The sequence below is a fragment of the Myxine glutinosa genome, chromosome 10 (genome assembly GCF_964187855.1).
Source record: "Myxine glutinosa chromosome 10, kmMyxGlut1.1, whole genome shotgun sequence".
NCBI lineage: Eukaryota > Metazoa > Chordata > Myxini > Myxiniformes > Myxinidae > Myxine > Myxine glutinosa.
In genome coordinates, this window is record NC_136270.1 from 71575713 (window position 1) to 71597065 (window position 21353).

Consider the following 21353-nt stretch of genomic DNA (forward strand, 5'->3'; position numbering starts at 1 on the left):
GAACTTACTACAATGCCCACCTTGGCATTGGGCAACCCGGGTCCTTTCCCTGGATCCTCGGGCCCCACTCACTCTAACATAACTGGCTCCCTGAGCCTACCTGCTGCCTTACCTGGCCGACGAGCTCCCAGTGACGGAGTGCCCCAAATAACTATTTCTACCAATTAAGCCACACACCCAGCCATTCCACCACCTCATGCACCTTACAAAAAAAAACTATTTCCACAACCAGCACCACAGGTGTCAATATCCAGGTAATTTACCTGCAACCTCTATCTAACTTTAAACTACCCCGCTGGGTCTCCGTGAATGGGTTCCACTCCCCCCATTCAATCCTTCGCACCATGCATTCCACACCATGCATTCCACACCATTTATTCTGGCACCAAATATTTTCACACCACTACACAATTCCATTTACACTCACACACAGCATCATTTATCTATCTAATTTCCGCTATAACTCGTGCTTCCCCGTTGTCCCTTTACACGATGCACACCCTTTGTTAACAACCAGCTAAACTCTCTACGTCCCCACTACTGTTCATTGTCACCACTTAAATCTCTGTCCCTATGGTCTCTCTAGATCTCTAATCATTATCCTAGCCCTCCCTCAGCTAGTGCTATGGTGCCCCCCATGGAGCAACCATTGCTGGCCCTCCATGGGCCTAACAATGCTATCCCCCTAAACTAGTGCTCATGGGCCCCACGTATCGTGGGGAATGGTCACACCACAATACTCCGCCTAGTCTTCTAAGCTATGAGCCCCCATCTATGGAGGTACTTTGTTGCGCCTCGGCCTCTAAGGCCGATGTAATCCATGTGGGTGCTTGGTCGCCTGTATTGGGTTTTATCCGGCCGGCATGGACGATCCGAGCGTGTTGGAGTTGGAGGGCCCAAGTGCCGGGGTCCATCCCTGGGCGGGGCCTTGCGGTCCCATGCACGATGACCCAATCGGCCACGGTTAGAGCACCTCACCTGGCAAGGTGCTTGCCTTCAACACTTCAAATTACCCCTCGATCGCTCGCCGCGGTACGGCGCCAACAATACCGTGCGGGTTCCGGAGGTGCGAATCGTGTGCACGCCAGTCCTTGCGAGACCAACGCAGCACCGATTCCTTCCAGTCCCCACGGTGCACCACCCATCTGGGGCTCGCGTACTCTACCCGTCTCACTAAACACTACCCCGGTCGGTGTCGATGCCTGAGCCTGATTACCCCTCACACTCCATTTCGTTCCCATTTCGTTCCATAGTTCTCCATTTCAGCCTGTCATCCTTCCGAGGTCGGCAAATTGAGTACCAGCTTGCTGGGATTAATGATCCCGGTGTGTACCCCGGCTTAGAATAGGTACACCGTATCCCTGCGCATCGTAAGAGGCGACCAAGGGTTGGCGTCAGGAAGGGCATCCGGCCGTAAAAACATTGCCTCAAACAGGGAACCATGATTGTCATGGGGCCCGCAAGGCTAACCCCCGCTCTAGCGGGGAAAATGGCCTTAAAACGATCATTCATTCATATTTTCACTCCATTTCGTTCCCGCACACACCAGTGCGCACACTCTCTCCACACACTCCGTACTCGCACACACTGGTGCGCACACTCTCTCCACACACTCCGTCTCATTCGTAACCCTCACACTTGGCCCTTCACGAACTCCCGGGTCTGGCCTTTCTCTCAAGCTCGCCGAGCACCCGCTCGCACCAAACACATTCCCAATATCGCTACTCACCTCGGGACTCACCTTTTCCTGGTCCTCTTCAAGAACCTGTAATCTTTCTATTTGATTAGCAGGTATTTCATCACGGTCCGAGCACCACTCTTGCATACATTCGCTCAATTCCTTCCCGAGTTCATTCTCTGTCTCTCCTTCTGTCTTTTCAATTTCTATTATTCGTTCTTTCACCTCCTCCAGCTTCTATTTTACCTCTGTTATTTCCTGCTGCACCTCTACTATTTCCTGCCCCAACTCTACCTTCGTCGGTTTCTCTACCTCCCGCGTCAATACTTCCATTGCCCCAGTCAGTTTGGCCGTACTCTCCTTCAACTCTTGCTAGACGCCCATCTCACTCCGCTTTACCTCGTCATGTGCACCCACGACCTCCTCGCCCATCTTAGGCCCAATCTCCTCCCCCATCTTTTTCATATTGCAGTTTGACTCCTCCCTCATGGTGTCCATCCGAGTACTCATTTTATCCATTCCATCACCCATTTTATCCATCCGATCACCCAATCGATCACCCATTTTGTTCATTTCACTTCTTGACTCTTTCATTTGCACCTCAAAGCATGCTATGATTTGAGTCATGAATAACTGCATGTTAAACCCCGCTTGCACAGCGGGTTCGACCTCGCTGGCCCCGTGTGCGAAGCACCGCCATTGTCTTCACTCCCTGCAGTGCCGTGCTCAACTCAAAGTTCAATCTGTTCCCCTGTGTCCTGGACCATTAATTCCTCATTCTCTACATTTTCTATACCCATCAAAACCTGCACGTTTTGGCCCGACATCATCCGAATTTAATTTATTTCTTTTAAATTTGTTTTAAACTAAATTTCCAAACGCTCGTAATTTCGCAGTATGTGAAACGTACTGCAGGTCCAATCCCACTCCCGGACACCAATTTGTTGCGGTGGTTCAAATTATCCCACTCCTTAACAACAATTTGTTGCGGGGGCCGGGTGCAAAACCCCCTTCTCTCACAACATTTTTTTTTTTTGCGTGATTCCCCTCTGTTAATACCGGAGAATCATGAATACCTTCAAGGTGCATGGATCAAGGTGCACGCGCGTACCGAAGAACCGTGCGATCGAACCCTCGCTTTCACACACCTTATTCCATTTCGTGCCGAGCGGATTTGCACGGTGTGGAACGCGGCGTTACCCCACGAGATTTATGGACCTGAGTCTAGCCAAATTCGGTCCCGGATGATGCTCGGCCAATGTAGAAAAGACGTACCGAACAGGTTGGAAAGGAATCAAATGTACAGCCTTTTATTTAGAAGGTACAGAGAAACAGAGACGAAGATTCAGCTTATCAATTATTACCTAATAATAACCCCGACTTGGCGCATTCACACTCTGACACACACACACAGGGAAAAAGGACACTGGTTAAGGGCGTACCGATGTACGTGCTGAAATTGCCTCGCTGGTGACCACTTGGTCTGCTGTGCGTGACTCGCAGTTCAATACCCGATCCGGACATGCAGCCTGGATGAGGTAAGGTCCGAAGGACGAACACCGCCGCCTCGAAGTTGGTACGGACGAACTTCAGCACAGGTTGGACAACCTTGCAGGTCAGCCGGATGGCGCAAAACATCGGCGCAGAAGCGATTGGTGTCGACGAAGAACAAAGGCCAAAACACGTGTCGTTGGAGCTAAAACAAGAGAGTCCAGAGCAGGGTGTCGTCCACGTGGCAAAATCCCAGGCAAGGCAAGATCGAACAGAGCAGGAGGTCGTCCTGTGTGGAGCGAAATCCTCGGCAAAAGATAATCAAAATGCGCTCTGCGTGGGCTATTATCAGACCTGCCCACGCCCTTCAAAATGTCCCAGAACCTCCCATTGGCTGAGGCTTGTCAAATCCTGGCTCGGTGTTCCCGCCTCCTCACTGGTCACGTGGGCCTGTGCTTCTGGCCACGCCTTCCTGCACATTAGTAATGGCTTCTCCCAGCCACGAAGGCTTGACATCCTGCCAAACTCAACGCATATTTGGTCTTTATTACGACACAATGGGAAAGGGCTAATCTTTACATTCAATAGAAAATAACTGACTAATGCAGGCTACATGTTGTTGTGCAATTGACTATAGGGGGGTTGCCTTTATGGCACAACCGCAACAATATCATGTATTATACATGGGCCAGTTTTCCAGACATTTTCTCCTTATCCTTTAACATTGAACTGAAACTTGGTAAATGGCTTTATTATGATACGTTACAAAACAAGTTCGAGTTTCGAAGAGTTTCATCGATTTTTTAAATCTGTTATGGTTTTACTATGCAAAATATTTGGACTGGTATGGGACATGTATTGCAAAGCAATTTTCCCTCTTGTTTTTTATGCTTTTACGCAACACCTACAACGGAGCCTCGTATTCGTATTCTGGTGTTATGCCCAAAGAGAGGTCTAGTACAGCTGAAGTTTCTTTGGCAAGGGCTATACTGAGGAGGGGGGGGGGGGGGAGAGGGGGCGTGGAGGAGGGGCGATTGCCATTGCTTTCCCAGCAGTAGTTGGGGTAGGGATTTGTAAATTGTTCAGGGTGCCTGTTATAGCTTACTTACTTTTAGCGATTAGCGAAGGACACCGTTGCATCATCAAGGTCCACCAACTAATGACGGCAGATGGGACACCGAGTTTAACGTCCATTCGAGGGCTGGCACACACATTAATAAATCACCCTGCCTATGAAACCGTTCATAACTGGGTCAGGATATAATATAAACCCATGTTCGACAGCTTGGAGTTGTGTGCCCGTACCTCCAGGCCATCCTACCAGCCCCATAATGAAGCTTGACAATTGTAAACAATTTATTTTGGCGGTCTTTATTTTTTACATTTACTCAATATGTCCCTTCTCCCAAACCTCACATACGACCCCTTAGCATGAGGGTGCTGGGAAAGAAGCAGGCTGTGGCTGAGTGTCAGCAAGGAGCTATGATCACCAAGCACGCAGAACATCGGCTCGAAGTCCAGCGAGGAATGCTCAACTCTGCGCTGGATGCACTTGGTAATAGCGATCCACCTCCAGCACAGGGTCTGCTCTCTGGGAACCTCTCGCCGACCTCTACAAACTCCTCGTCATCCTCCAACTCATCCTCGTCTTTACCATTGGTAAGGTTACATGTCGTCATGCTGTCATCTCAGTCGATCTTCGCAATTCACATCTTGCATCTTAGTTTATGGGTAATGTATAGGACCCTTAACTTGCACTGCCCTTTGAACTGTGACCTCTTCATCTTGCACAAACAAACATGTGGATATTCTCACCTTGTGCACTGCGGTTTGTTGTTCCGTTTTGCATACTGTGTTTGGTTGTTGTGTTTTGTGCACTGCGGTTTGTTGTTCCATTTTGTGCACTGCGTTTTGTTGTTCCGTTTTGTGCAATGTGTTTGGTTGTTCCCTTTTTTGCACTGCATTTCGTTGTTCCATTTTGCATACTGTGTTTGGTTGTTGTGTTTTGTGCACTGCCTTTTGTTGTTCCGTTTTGTGCACTGCGTTTTGTTGTTCCGTTTTGTACAATGTGTTTGGTTGTTGCGTTTTGTGCAATGCGGTTTGTTGTTCCGTTTTGTGCACTGCGTTTTGTTGTTCCGTTTTGTGCAATGTTTGGTTGTTGCGTTTTGTGCAATGCTGTTTGTTGTTCCGTTTTGTGCACTGCGTTTTGTTGTTCCATTTTGTGCAATGTGTTTGGTTGTTGTGTTTTGTGCACTGCGTTTTGTTGTTCCGTTTTGTGCAATGTGTTTGGTTGTTGCGTTTTGTGCACTGCGTTTTGTTGTTCCGTTTTGTGCAATGTGTTTGGTTGTTGTGTTTTGTGCACTGCGTTTTGTTGCTCCGTTTTGTGCAATGTGTTTGGTTGTTGCGTTTTGTGCAATGCTGTTTGTTGTTCCGTTTTGTGCAATGTGTTTGGTTGTTGCGTTTTGTGCAATGCTGTTTGTTGTTCCGTTTTATGCAATGCGGTTTGTTGTTCCGTTTTGTGCAATGTGTTTGGTTGTTGTGTTTTGTGCACTGCGTTTTGTTGTTCCGTTTTGTGCAATGTGTTTGGTTGTTGTGTTTTGTGCACTGCGTTTTGTTGTTCCGTTTTGTGCAATGTGTTTGGTTGTTGCGTTTTGTGCACTGCGTTTTGTTGTTCCGTTTTGTGCAATGTGTTTGGTTGTTGCGTTTTGTGCAATGCTGTTTGTTGGTCCGTTTTGTGCAATGTGTTTGGTTGTTGCGTTTTGTGCAATGCTGTTTGTTGTTCCGTTTTTTGCAATGCGGTTTGTTGTTCCGTTTTGTGCAATGTGTTTGGTTGTTCTGTTTTGTGCACTGCGGCTTGTTGTTCCATTTTTCATAGTTTGTTTGGTTGTTCCGTTTTGTGCACTGCGTCTTGTTGTTCCATTTTTCATACTTTGTTTGGTTGTTCCGTTTTGTGCACTGCGTTTTGTTGTTCCGTATTGTGCACTACGGCTTGTTGTTCCATTTTTCATACTTTGTTTGGTTGTTCCGTTTTGTGCACTGTGGCTTGTTGTTCCGTTTTTCATACTTTGTTTGGTTGTTGCGTTTTGTGCACTGCGGCTTGTTGTTCCGTTTTTCATACTTTGTTTGGTTGTTCCGTTTGGTGCACTCGGCTTGTTGTTCCGTTTTTCATACTTTGTTTGGTTGTTGTGTTTTATGCAATGCGGTTTGTTGTTCCGTTTTGTGCAATGTGTTTGGTTGTTGTGTTTTGTGCACTGCGTTTTGTTGTTCCGTTTTGTGCAATGTGTTTGGTTGTTGTGTTTTGTGCACTGCGTTTTGTTGTTCCGTTTTGTGCAATGTGTTTGGTTGTTGCGTTTTGTGCAATGCTGTTTGTTGTTCCGTTTTGTGCAATGTGTTTGGTTGTTGCGTTTTGTGCAATGCTGTTTGTTGTTCCGTTTTGTGCAATGTGTTTGGTTGTTCCGTTTTGTGCACTGCGGCTTGTTCCATTTTTCATACTTTGTTTGGTTGTTCCGTTTTGTGCACTGCGTTTTGTTGTTCCGTTTTGTGCACTGCGGCTTGTTGTTCCATTTTTCATACTTTGTTTGGTTGTTGCGTTTTGTGCACTGCGGTTTGTTGTTCCGTTTTTCATACTTTGGTTGTTGCGTTTTGTGCACTGCGGCTTGTTGTTCCGTTTTTCATACTTTGTTTGGTTGTTCCGTTTTGTGCACTGTGGCTTGTTGTTCCATTTTTCATACTTTGTTTGGTTGTTGCGTTTTGTGCACTGCGGTTTGTTGTTCCGTTTTTCATATTTTGGTTGTTGCGTTTTGTGCACTGCGGCTTGTTGTTCCGTTTTTCATACTTTGTTTGGTTGTTGCGTTTTGTGCACTGCGGCTTGTTGTTCCGTTTTTCATACTTTGTTTGGTTGTTTCGTTTTGTGCACTGCGGCTTGTTGTTCCATTTTTCATACTTTGTTTGGTTGTTGCGTTTTGTGCACTGCGGCTTGTTGTTCAGTTTTTCATACTTTGTTTGGTTGTTGCGTTTTGTGCACTGCGGCTTGTTATTCCGTTTTGCATGCTATATTTGGTTGTTGTGTTTTGTGCACGGCATTTCGTTGTTCCGTTTTGTGCACTGCGTTTTGTTGTTCCGTTTTGTGCACTGCGTTTCGTTGTTCCGTTTTGTGCACTGCGTTTTGTTGTTCCGTTTTGTACACTGCGGCTTGTTGTTCCATTTTGCATACCGTGTTTGGTTGTTGCGTTTTGTGCACTGCGGTTTGTTTTTCCGTTTTTCATACTTTGGTTGTTGCGTTTTGTGCACTGCGGCTTGTTGTTCCGTTTTTCATACTTTGTTTGGTTGTTCCGTTTTGTGCACTGCATTTCGTTGTTCCGTTTTGTGCACTGCGTTTGGTTGTTCCGTTTTGTGCACTGCGTTTTGTTGTTCCGTTTTGTGCACTGCGGCTTGTTGTTCCATTTTGCATACCGTGTTTGGTTGTTGCGTTTTGTGCACTGCGGTTTGTTGTTCCGTTTTTCATGCTTTGGTTGTTGCGTTTTGTGCACTGCGGCTTGTTGTTCCGTTTTTCATACTTTGTTTGGTTGTTCCGTTTTGTGCACTGTGGCTTGTTGTTCCATTTTTCATACTTTGTTTGGTTGTTGCGTTTTGTGCACTGCGGTTTGTTGTTCCGTTTTTCATACTTTGGTTGTTGCGTTTTGTGCACTGTGGCTTGTTGTTCCGTTTTTCATACTTTGTTTGGTTGTTGCGTTTTGTGCACTCGGCTTGTTGTTCCGTTTTTCATACTTTGTTTGGTTGTTGTGTTTTATGCAATGCGGTTTGTTGTTCCGTTTTGTGCAATGTGTTTGGTTGTTGTGTTTTGTGCACTGCGTTTTGTTGTTCCGTTTTGTGCAATGTGTTTGGTTGTTGTGTTTTGTGCACTGCGTTTTGTTGTTCCGTTTTGTGCAATGTGTTTGGTTGTTGCGTTTTGTGCAATGCTGTTTGTTGTTCCGTTTTGTGCAATGTGTTTGGTTGTTGCGTTTTGTGCAATGCTGTTTGTTGTTCCGTTTTGTGCAATGTGTTTGGTTGTTCTGTTTTGTGCACTGCGGCTTGTTCCATTTTTCATACTTTGTTTGGTTGTTCCGTTTTGTGCACTGCGTTTTGTTGTTCCGTTTTGTGCACTGCGGCTTGTTGTTCCATTTTTCATACTTTGTTTGGTTGTTGCGTTTTGTGCACTGCGGTTTGTTGTTCCGTTTTTCATACTTTGGTTGTTGCGTTTTGTGCACTGCGGCTTGTTGTTCCGTTTTTCATACTTTGTTTGGTTGTTCCGTTTTGTGCACTGTGGCTTGTTGTTCCATTTTTCATACTTTGTTTGGTTGTTGCGTTTTGTGCACTGCGGTTTGTTGTTCCGTTTTTCATATTTTGGTTGTTGCGTTTTGTGCACTGTGGCTTGTTGTTCCGTTTTTCATACTTTGTTTGGTTGTTGCGTTTTGTGCACTGCGGCTTGTTGTTCCGTTTTTCATACTTTGTTTGGTTGTTTCGTTTTGTGCACTGCGGCTTGTTGTTCCATTTTTCATACTTTGTTTGGTTGTTGCGTTTTGTGCACTGCGCCTTGTTGTTCCGTTTTTCATACTTTGTTTGGTTGTTGCGTTTTGTGCACTGTGGCTTGTTGTTCCGTTTTTCATACTTTGGTTGTTGCGTTTTGTGCACTGCGGATTGTTGCTCCGTTTTTCATACTTTGTTTGGTTGTTCCGTTTTGTGCACTGTGGCTTGTTGTTCCATTTTTCATACTTTGTTTGGTTGTTGCGTTTTGTGCACTGCGGTTTGTTGTTCCGTTTTTCATATTTTGGTTGTTGCGTTTTGTGCACTGTGGCTTGTTGTTCCGTTTTTCATACTTTGTTTGGTTGTTGCGTTTTGTGCACTGCGGCTTGTTGTTCCGTTTTTCATACTTTGTTTGGTTGTTTCGTTTTGTGCACTGTGGCTTGTTGTTCCATTTTTCATACTTTGTTTGGTTGTTGCGTTTTGTGCACTGCGCCTTGTTGTTCCGTTTTTCATACTTTGTTTGGTTGTTGCGTTTTGTGCACTGCGGCTTGTTATTCCGTTTTGCATACTATATTTGGTTGTTGTGTTTTGTGCACTGTGGCTTGTTGTTCCATTTTGCATACCGTGTTTGGTTGTTCCGTTTTGTGCACTGCATTTCGTTGTTCCATTTTGTATACTGTGTTTGGTTGTTGCGTTTTGTGCACTGCGCCTTGTTGTTCCGTTTTTCATACTTTGTTTGGTTGTTGCGTTTTGTGCACTGCGGCTTGTTGTTCCATTTTGCATACCGTGTTTGGTTGTTCCGTTTTGTGCACTGCATTTCGTTGTTCCATTTTGTATACTGTGTTTGGTTGTTGCGTTTTGTGCACTGCGCCTTGTTGTTCCGTTTTTCATACTTTGTTTGGTTGTTGCGTTTTGTGCACTGCGGCTTGTTATTCCGTTTTGCATACTATATTTGGTTGTTGTGTTTTGTGCACTGCGGCTTGTTGTTCCATTTTTCATACTTTGTTTGGTTGTTGCGTTTTGTGCACTGCGCCTTGTTGTTCCGTTTTTCATACTTTGTTTGGTTGTTGCGTTTTGTGCACTGCGGCTTGTTATTCCGTTTTGCATACTATATTTGGTTGTTGTGTTTTGTGCACTGTGGCTTGTTGTTCCATTTTGCATACCGTGTTTGGTTGTTCCGTTTTGTGCACTGCATTTCGTTGTTCCATTTTGTATACTGTGTTTGGTTGTTGCGTTTTGTGCACTGCGCCTTGTTGTTCCGTTTTTCATACTTTGTTTGGTTGTTGCGTTTTGTGCACTGCGGCTTGTTATTTCGTTTTGCATACTATATTTGGTTGTTGTGTTTTGTGCACTGCGGCTTGTTGTTCCATTTTTCATACTTTGTTTGGTTGTTGCGTTTTGTGCACTGCACCTTGTTGTTCCGTTTTTCATACTTTGTTTGGTTGTTGCGTTTTGTGCACTGCGGATTGTTGTTCCGTTTTTCATACTTTGTTTGGTTGTTTCGTTTTGTGCACTGCGGCTTGTTGTTCCATTTTTCATACTTTGTTTGGTTGTTGCGTTTTGTGCACTGCGCCTTGTTGTTCCGTTTTTCATACTTTGTTTGGTTGTTGCGTTTTGTGCACTGCGGCTTGTTATTCCGTTTTGCATACTATATTTGGTTGTTGTGTTTTGTGCACTGCGGCTTGTTGTTCCATTTTGCATACCGTGTTTGGTTGTTCCGTTTTGTGCACTGCATTTCGTTGTTCCATTTTGTATACTGTGTTTGGTTGTTGCATTTTGCACACTGCGTTTTGTTGTTCCATCGATCCTCTTCACTCCTCCCCATTCTTCCCCTCGTACTCGTCGTCTCTAATCCTATTCTTTATTTGCTTTCACTTTGAAACGTTTCGATTTTGCTTCTCATTATCAGGGCTGCAGGTAGTTTCTGTCAGCCTAATTTGCTGTACACACCTTTTTAATCGTCTTGATTTACTTGTTTGTGTTTTATCCTTAATGGAAGCAATTATGTGAGCATCCTTTTTCTCTCCAAACGAATCGCTTGTGATATGTGTGGGTCTTTGCCTGCAACAAGGGAAAGGTTCATACGGAGGGCAAACTGATCTCAAGATGGATTCTCTCCATATTCACCCTTCAAATGTAACTGCCAATCGTTTAAATTGCAAGATTACATTGTGATATTGGCAAAAGTTGACGTTTATCCGACAGTTCCATGGCACATAAGATTCTGTTTGGATGAAGGTCGAATTTGTCCGGAAAAAAGTTTATTTTCTTCTTCGTTGTCTGGTCTCGTGTCCAACAAGCATGTGGTGGCGAGAACAGGTAACGTTGTTCTCATTCGAATGATGTTCTCAAAATGGTTTCACTGCCTGTCTTTACAGGGAAAGGACAATCTCAAACAAGCCATCACATCTCTATTCCGGTATAGTCGGGTGCCGGTAAGTGAGATGGGAGCAAAATTAACAGGATAATGGCATAGGGATGCTAAGGAACACAACTCACTCCAATGGAATGTTATAATTATCATGCACCAACAAAGTGTAAAAAGTTTTTCCAATTTTGGTGCAAATTTCACGCAATTTCCCCTTTTCCTCTCCTGGTAGTGTAGAGTCTTGTAAACAGTACTTTTGAACTATGTGTTCGGTCGTGAAAATCTGTAAATAAATGGAGCAAGCGTTTCCAAATGTAGTTTTCCAGGATGCACACTCACCTCTGAACTAGCCTAGGTTTGACATCTGCCAGCACTGGTAATTGGTGGATGTTGAAGATGCAACTTCCAGGAGCACTTGGGGTGCTGGTGGTACCATGTAGTGGTGAGGCTTTTCTTACCGGAGTCACGGAGCATTTTTAGGGAGAGATATCCCAAAGATACTTCTCCCCTCAAGCTCCAAACAAACACATACACAGACAGACGAACACACGCAGACACCCCTCTCCATTGGATGCAAACCCATGTGGTTTATTTTCTCAAATCCAAATGCTGAGCATCAAGCAAGGAAGCAGCACGTACCATTTTGAAGTCTTTCGTATGATTCGGCCGGGGTCGGAATCAAAGCGCTGACCTTCCAGACTCAGAGCGGAAACTCTAACCATTACACCACCGAGTCTGATTGCAAACATGCAGTCTGGTTTTCTAGTCTTCCTGAACGCGTAACTTCAAAAATGAACATTCCATACCTTTCCCCTTCTGTAAAAGGAGTATGTCCAGAACTCTGAGCTGTGGGGACATGTACATTCAAGGACTCAAAATCAAGTACCTTTCCATTATTTATTTCTGCTCCTGGATGACGGATCCTCCTTTCATTCACTCATTGTGGTTGCATATTCACATCTCCCTCATCTCGTTATCCCCATGCTTTTTGAGAAAAGAAACGGGGTGATATTGTAATCGGCTGTCTGTCCGTCCATCACACTATCTCCTCCAAAACAATTGTGCAGAAATTCGCCAAAATTGGTAGTTATGATCACCACATGGTAGGAAGGTGTGATAAAAGTATCATTTTTGGTCCTGCCATATGGGGCAGGGTCAAAAGGTCAAATACCAAAAAATGCAATTACTGACACATAGGGTGACAAGGGTCAAAACGGAAAAATAAAGTAAATTCAAAATTTGACATTGGGTCATTCCTAGTGGAAATTTTTACCATCTTTACATTTTGAGAAGCGTCGGGATTTGTGATGCTGCTGATTTGTGATGAAGCGTGGGACACTGACAATTTGTTATAGTTGAAACTTGACCTCTTCTTGTTGCTATTGAATTGTTATCTTGCCAAAACGAAGTTTTTGCAAGATGTATCAGTCAGCTTGTATGTTTGTTTGTTTGTTTTTTTGTTTTTTTGTTTGTGGTTAATCTTTTTTTTTTCACGTTTAGATCACTCTGTAGACCACAGTTATCTATCTATAATTCCAGTAATCTCTGTGTGTTTGTTTGTACGTTTGTTTGTCTGTGACCGCTGTTTCTCGACAACCACGGGTCCGATATACTTTAAACTTGCCAGGTATATTGCTGGGGACCCGAGGATGTGCCTTTTCAAGGTTTCATATTAATCGGACAATTACTTACCGAGCTATGTCCAAAAAACGATTCAACCAATCAGAGAGCAGCGAGCTATCGCGTGTGCCGAACGTGGCGGACACACTCTGCCTCGGATGGCACATTTGAGAGCGTATTCATTTATTTCACGTTTGCAAACTATGTTGGCGCTATGTTGGCGTTAAACTATGTTTTAAAACTAATAAAAACCATTTCATCTAAATAGAGGGGGGGGGGGGGGGGGATTGTCACTGTACTCGCAAGCCGTTCGCCGTTCGCTTTGGCGTTGCGAATGGACCAACACATTTCATGGACCAAACCATTTCATGTAAAGCGTTCGCCGTTCGCTTTGGCGTTGCGAATGAACCAAAACATTTCATGGACCAAACCATTTCATGTAAATAGAGGGGGGGATATAATTTTAGATATAGATATAGTACGGGCATGCCCTAGTTATTGGAAACTCCTGTAACTTCGCATATCAGAGTCCTATAGAGATACCCTTCAGCACACAAAATTTTGAAGGTCAAGGTCAAAGGTCAAGGTCACTTTGCGGTCAATCATGGAGGTCAACGAAACCCTTATTTTTTGAGTAACTTTGATCGGATCGTCTCCAAACTTCATGGGAATCTAGTATATGGTCCGGCGCTCAGCTGATTAGTTTTTGGTGGCGATCGGCCTTGACCTTCATGGTTAGCGCTGGAGGTCGAAAATTATTGACCCCAAGGTCAAATTACGAAACCCTTATTTTTTGAGTAACTTTGATCTTATGATCTCCAAACTTGGTGGGTATATAGGGTGTGGTATGGCGCTCAGTTGATTAGTTTTTGGTGTCGATCGGCCTTGACCTTCAAGGTCATTTTGAAGGTCATTCAATTTTGACCAAAAGGTAAAATTTTCAAGTTTCAGTTACCATATCGAGTAGTACCTCAAATTGAAGCCCTTGTTGAGTGCTTTCCAAACATATAACTAGTTTGACAATGTGACGTCATTTGACGGCGTTATGACGAAAAAACTGCACTTTTCATGTATATTGTATTGCTTTAGTTCGCATTGTTTAGGTCACTCTGTAGAGCACAGTTCCCTTTGGAAACTCTTGTAAGTTCGCATATCAGAGTCTTTTAGAGATACCCTTTAGCACACAAAATTATGAAGGTCAAGGTCAAAGGTCAAGGTCACTTTGCGGCCAATCATGGAGGTCGACGAAACACTAATTTTTTGAGTAACTTTGATCGGATCGTCTCCAAACTTCATGGGAATCTAGTATATGGTCCGGCGCTCAGCTGATTAGTTTTTGGTGGCGATCGGCCTTGACCTTCATGGTTAGCGCTGGAGGTCGAAAATTATTGACCCCAAGGTCAAATTTTGAAATCGTAGGTACCATATCGAGTAATACCTCATATGAATGCCCTTGATGAGTGCTTCCCAGATCTGTAAACAGTTTGACGCTATGACGTCATTTGATGACGTCATGACGAAAAAACGGAATTTTCACATTTTGGCAAGATACGGTTCACCCTGTGGGTGACATATGTTTTTTTTGTTTTGTTATGTTTGAATATCTTACTGCATTCCGTACTGAAGTAAGCTCATAGGCATTCTTGCACATCTGAATCTCCATGTGTTTGTAGATCGTTACACAATGTTGTATATATCGTTCAACATCAGCATTCTTCTTCCACCTCGAAACCAAGCATTCTTTTCTTCCCGTACCTGTTTCAAACCTCCAGGTGGTTGGTTCGGCCGAAGAAAAACAAGATAACACTGAGCCACAACTCTCACAAACAAACAAAGTGAGTTTTCACATTTTCTTGTTTCTGTGCTTGACTTTCACTTATTATAGTTATCCATATTATTCCTACGCTTTTTCAATAAAATGCGGGGTGGGGAGGAGTGGATATTGAAATTTGCTCCGTCTGTCTATCTGTCCGTTTGCTCCCATCCATCCGTCACGCTATCTCTTCCTAAACGGTTGTGCAGAAATTCACCAATTTTGGTAGTTATGATCACCACATGGCACAAAGGTTCAAAAGCAGTATCATTTTTGGCCCCGCCCCTTGGAGTGGGGTCAAAGGGTCAAAAAAAATGCAATTATGGCCACATTAAAAAAAAAATTTGGTGAAAATTTGTACAGGCAGTCTTGTACAAATTGTACAAATGAAAATTTGTACAATTTGTAACTTCTACAAGCAAGTTATAAACACCCACACTTACAAATGTTATCAGTGAATGTTCTGCAATTTACATTGTGGGACGCATGAAATATGTTACACATTTATTGGCTTTGATAAGCCTGGTGTTGGCTTAGCGGTTAGGGTGCCGGCTTGGGATCCTAGGATCCTGGGTTCTGAATCCCGGTCGATCGCTGAATTAATGCCAGGGGGTTGACTCAGCCTGTCATCCTTTCGAGGTCAGCAAATTGAGTACCAGCTTGCTGGTAATACCCTGTGTGTCGCAAGAGGCGACTAAGAGGGTTGGCGGCAGGAAGTGCATCTGGCCATCAAACATTGCTCCAAAATGGGGACCACGGTGCCCGAAAAAGGCCAACCTGTGCTTTGCGGGGAAAAATGGCCTCTAAAGGTGGTTCAAGTTATAGGCTTTGATCTCCCGTTCATGCCCCAAGGGGTGGGGATTAGGATCAGAGGAATGAAAATGGAAAGAAATTAACTTTAAAATTTGAAATTGGGTGATTCCAGGTTTTAGTCAGGTTCAGTATGTCCAGATTTAAAGTTTCGTTGGATTTTTTGGGGTATTTGGAAAACTATATATTTTTGGAAACTATATTGTATAGTCAGTCAGAAAACCAATGTTGCTATTTGCACAGACTCCTGTATGGCGGCCATCTTGGATTTTCAAAATTGCCACCGTAGAACTAATTTTTCTCAATATCTCAGCTTCTAAATAACATAGAGCTTTGATTCTAACGGCTAAACATACATTTTCAAGGGCCCCGAATCCAATGGTAACAAGTTCGATAAGCTAGACATGACCATAGAGCTCCTATGTGGCGGCCATCTTGGATTTTTCAAACTGGCCGCCGTAAAATTGATGTTTCTCAGGATCTCATCTTCTAAATAAGACGGAGCTTTGATTTTTCTCAATATCTGGACTGATTGGCATCTCTAACAATGCCAATGCTAGACAGAGATTCTTCATGGTTACACCAGAATTATCACGCCTGTCAAAAGACTTCAAGAGTCAGTTTGGCCTGGAAGGTGACAAGATCACAGAACATCATGACCTTGGTCCAAGTGCAGTCAAGAGGGAGCATGAAGCAATCAACAAGATCAAGGCTGCGATACTGAGTCACGGGAATCCATTTGACACTGAAGGTGACAAGCTGCACAATGTGATAACGAATGCTTACATCCCAGACGAGTATGTACCACAGATCTTGAACATTGATGTCACTGGTCAGAAGTTGTATGAAGACTACGTGTCGGAGCGTATCAATGGAGATGTTAGCCTCTGGGCACCAGTCAAGAAGGAGAACAACAAGATGTTCACGTCTGGGAACAAGAGAACCACAGTGAAACTCAGAGACAGGACTGTGGATCTGAAGGAGACTAAGGAACTGTACGGAAGGCTCATGGTCCTTGCCAAGTCAAACAGAGACGTCAACCAGAAATATGCCATCGGAAATTACGAGTTCACTGTGACACCAAGAGCACTGTTCGCTCCAGATGGGACAATTCTTCCATGCACTGACAAGTCGAAGTTAATTCATCTCCTCGACAAGTTAGCAAGAGCAGAAATTCACCCCGAAGATCAGCAGCAGACACCAGCTGCAAGTGTTCTACAAGAAGATCCAATGGACACAAGAACTATGGCATCCACATCTAGTAAACCTACAAGTCGGAAGATTGCACTGGTGGATGGGATGGTACTTGTGCATAAGCTGACAAAGAAACCAGCCACTGTAGTGAAAGTCAACGATCTGGGTGAGTGCTTCAATGACAGACTCATGTCTCGAACAAAAGATTGTGATGAGATCATACTGGTCTTTGACACGTACAAAAACGATTCTCTGAAGAGTGCTACCAGGGCTAAAAGAAGGCAAGGAAAGGATGCAGTACAGTATCAAGTCAGAGATGACACCAACATCAAACACATCCCAATGAGCAGATTCCTTTCTCATGACAAAACAAAGGCTGATCTGACTGACTATCTGGCAGCGAAAACTCTAGAATACAACAGTCACTCATCCAAGTTGATCATCACGTCTGCTTCAGGGCGTACTAGGAGCAACAGTGACCTGCTCATCGAGGACAACAACCATGAAGAAGCTGACACCCTGTTGATCCACCAGGCCATGCTGGCATCCCAGCGAAACCCACATGATGCGCAGTTGGTGTTCTTCTCTCCCGACACAGATGTCCTGGTACTAGTCATAGCAAACTATGACCTACTGCTGAGGAATACATCCATTTCCATGGCCTCTGGAATACTTCAAATAGAGCCACTGTGGACAGCTCTAGGGGTCGAAAGAGCAAAGGCGTTGCCAGCCTTTCATGCTTTCACAGGGGCAGACAACACTGGGAGGTTCTCTCGAATAGGCAAAGCAACCTGGCTGCATGTCTACCTCAAAGCAAGTGAAGATGTCATAGACACCGTGCGAATGCTTTCAGATGCAACTGAAGTGACGGAGGACATCTTGTCCACACTAGCTAACTTTGTATGCGCTGCTTACTCTCCAAATGGCATCCACATCGACAGCATCCCCGAACTACGATGGTATCTCTTTTGCAAACACATGGCAGAAAGTGACAGGCTTCCTCCTACTCTTGGAGCTCTCAAGCAGCACATCCTTAGAGTCCATATCCAAGCCAGAGTGTGGGGTCAGGCAAGCATTGCTCAACAGGATCCTCAGCTGAATCTCCTGCAAAACGGCTTTTACAAAGACACGGATGGACAAGTGAAACCAACCACAACTGAGGAGCCTCCAGCCCCCAAGGCCATCATTCAAATGGTTAGATGTCAGTGCAAAACAGACTGTTCTTCATCTAGATGTTCCTGCAGAACAAACAACTTGGCTTGTACAGACCTTTGTCAGTGTGACATCCAGTGCCAAAATGATGAGGACTCTCAAGATGTGATGAACGAAAGCGATGATGAGGATGATGATGACTTTACTCAATGATGAATCAAAGCTCTGTGCTCTTTAGAAGGTGAGTTACATCAGTTTTACGGCGGCCAGTTTGAAAAATCCAAGATGGCCGCCACATAGGAGCTCTATGGTCATGTCTAGCTTATCGAACTTGTTACCATTGGATTCGGGGCCCTTGAAAATGTATGTTTAGCCGTTAGAATCAAAGCTTTATGTTGTTTAGAAGCTGAGACATTGAGAAACATGAAGTTTACGGCGGCCAGTTTGAAAAATCCAAGATGGCCGCCACATAGGAGCTCTATGGTCATGTCTAGCTTATCGAACTTGTTACCATTGGATTCGGGGCCCTTGAAAATGTATGTTTAGCCGTTAGAATCAAAGCTTTATGTTGTTTAGAAGCTGAGATATTGAGAAACATAAAGTTTACGGCGGCCAGTTTGAAAAATCCAAGATGGCCGCCACATAGGAGCTCTATGGTCATGTCTAACTTATCGAACTTGTTACCATTGGATTCGGGGCCCTTGAAAATGTATGCTTAGCCGTTAGAATCAAAGCTCTATGTTATTTAGAAGCTGAGATATTGAGAAAAATTGGTTCTATGGCGGCAATTTTGAAAATCCAAGATGGCCGCCATACAGGAGTCTGTGCAAATAGCAACATTGGTTTTCTGACTGACTATACAATATAGTTTCCAAAAATATATAGTTTTCCAAATTCCCCAAAAATTCCAACGAAATTACATAGTGAACCTGACTATTTTGTTTTAGGTGGGATTTGCAATGCCATTGCCTTGGCTTTAGTTATTTATGACATTGATAGTTCATAGGTTGGCTGGTAGGATTGCCAAGAGGTATACACACTCACCTTTGGGCCGTCTACCCTGGGTTTGAAAGTGTTTCACATCCAATGTCTGTACTGTCCCTCAGACGGACGTTAAGCCAGAGGACCCATCTGCTAGCAATGGTCATCGGTGGACATTAACGATCCCACACAGCTTCTTTCACGAAGAGTCGTTGAGTTGTCACCGGCATCCTGAACAAATCACTAATTCCTGCCCGCATTTCAAAGACAAACACAGTGATGAACCAGTCTTTGTACATAGCCTTTACTGTTTTTAAGAACGTCATTAAGGACACGTACAACAGGCATGAAGAACTAATGTAATGCCATGTGTGAAATATGGTGGTGTAAAAGACACTGCTTCAATGACGGTAAAGTACCAAAACATTTTCTACAAACTTTTAAATCTTTAATTTATTGCAATTTAATTATATGCTTGTACCCTGAAGAACACAAAACTCCTTTTTGAAACTTTCAAAACCCTTCCGTTTATCTGTATTTGGACAAAATATTACGGCATTTTACATCATCAAGGCCAATCAAATTTGATGCTTGTCGACCCCGCCCACGTCCTTGTTTTTTCAAGACAACACAGGGTAATGTGTTCTATGAACTCTATAGTTTGATATGAGATGGCACTTCCTTCAGCAGTCGTTTAGGTCATTCTGTAGAGTTTTTGTAATGCTGCCGGACCCCGACATTCGCAGGGGATATGTTCCTGGAAAATGCTACAAATGTCGAATGCGCGAAAGTGTGAGCATTGTTTCAATGGGAAAAGGGGAGATAGGTTCCCAGTTGTTTCTGGTTCAAAGGGGAAAATCAAAAATCCCGTGAAAAACCACGAATACACGAAGCACAGGGCCACAAATATAGAAGCAGGGGAATGATGTGTAGAGCAGGGCTGGAAGCGGTTTATGCATGACATGTGGAAGATGCTTTTAGAAGTGTCATGTGCGTCGCTGGTCGGAGGTGGGTTTTTTTTTGTGTCCGTGAAAAACCATGAATACGTGAAACACAGGGCTGCGGATGTTAGAGCAGGTTCCATTTTATCAATCGTGAATACGCGGGGTCCGAGAATGTTGGGATCGCAAATGTCAAAGTCAGACAGTACCTATGAATGAAGAAGTATTATCCCAAGTAAAGCACTGGCCTTCATTTTACTTAGTGCTTCAGTGAAAGATTTGCGTTTCATGTACACTGACTTGCAAGTTATTAAAATATTAAAAAGAGTCATTGTGGGGGATTGTGGTGTGTTGTACAATCGAATGTACGCACTCTGACCTGTTCCCATGGCCGGTCTGACAATTCGAAAGTTTATAAGCTTGTTTTATTCTTTAGACGAAGCATGCAATTTTCCCACACATATCATTGCCACTCTTTCCATCAATGCTTCTGGGGCACTCGCTGCCAACCATAGGAGCACCAACGGCCTGAACACGAGAGGGTCTTCCTCCAATGGGGGGGACAAATCCATGTCCTTCTTCTCAGAAACAACCAGATAGATCCAGACAAAACTCGCAACAAGGCATTGGGACCATGCCCTAACCCTAAGTTGTGCTCCACATAGTCATATATCCCCCGGAAAGGGGGCAACGGACTCCCTGCCAGAATCCCTCATATTCACTAAAACATATTTTCCATGGAACCGATATGGACCACAAACTACATGATCGAAATGGACCAAATTTGGAGCGATACATCAGAACAGTAAGGTCTCATGGGGTCGGGCTCCCCATACGGATCCGCCCCCTCTAAGAGGAAAAAAAAAGCGGGGTTTTGCCTCAAAATCAGATAATTTGTTTTAAAATCTTCTCAAAAACTGTGGGGAAATAACCGTCAGTCCCTTACGGGGCTATTTTATTTCCCATGCCAGCATCGCAGAATTTTGTTTGACCCTCTCCTTTCTCTGCTGCTTCCCTTCTCTCCCAAACTCCGCTCACCTCCTTTCCTTTTCTTCCCTTCGTCCATTCTTTTCTTTCCCTCAATTTTAATTTCCTCAATTTACTCCGTATCTATACGTACACAGCAGAGAGATACCTCCATTCGTATCTGTTGTGTCACTTACTTAGCCAATGATCCGGACCACAGGAGTGAGATAACAACCTTTATTCAATCCGCCATTTCCCTCTATCCGTGCTGATTTATCCCCCCTTTTATGAGCGTCCTCTCGTGTCCAAAATCATGTGAATTACATCGGTAATGTAATAACAGGACACAACACTACCCTCTTCACTTCTGTTCCTTTTCTTAATGTTGGCATTTCCAATTTCCTCTCTCGCCACCTGTGTACATGTAATAAATGGACGCTTTATAAAGGGGTCACATATATTTCCATAAGGAGGATGAACTGCTCGATTTGCTTGAACATTAGTACGCATACGGTATATGGAAAGAAAAATGTAGAATGTTCTTTTTAATCATTGTTATGACTGTCAATAGTTTTCCTTTCCTCGGAATGTCCCTGACCTTGTTAATATACTTTACATCCACCTTAACCTCAAGGACCTGCCTCTAGAGCTGCAGGTGTGGTACCATGGAGCTTTATCGCGACACGAGGCACAGATGTTGCTGGCCAACGAGGGCGATTTCCTGGTGCGCGAGAGTCACGGCAAGCCGGGGGAGTTTGTGTTGTCGGCCATGACGGGCGGGCAGTGCCGACATTTCATCATCCAGAACGTCAATGTAAGAACTTGTCGAAGACTTTG

The 21353-nt window shown here is 44.1% G+C and overlaps 1 protein-coding gene across 1 annotated transcript in view; it reads left to right on the forward strand.

Annotated features, from left to right (window-relative positions):
- The window catches only part of LOC137434114 (tyrosine-protein kinase Fer), a 97937-nt gene that overhangs the window by 70014 nt on the left and 6570 nt on the right, over positions 1 to 21353 (forward strand). Inside the window, exons 9-12 of the mRNA XM_078785757.1 lie at positions 4600 to 4828; positions 11050 to 11106; positions 14432 to 14494; positions 21151 to 21330. Of these exons, the coding sequence (XP_078641883.1) occupies positions 4600 to 4828; positions 11050 to 11106; positions 14432 to 14494; positions 21151 to 21330 (529 nt within the window). The remainder of the gene's footprint in view (positions 1 to 4599; positions 4829 to 11049; positions 11107 to 14431; positions 14495 to 21150; positions 21331 to 21353) is intronic.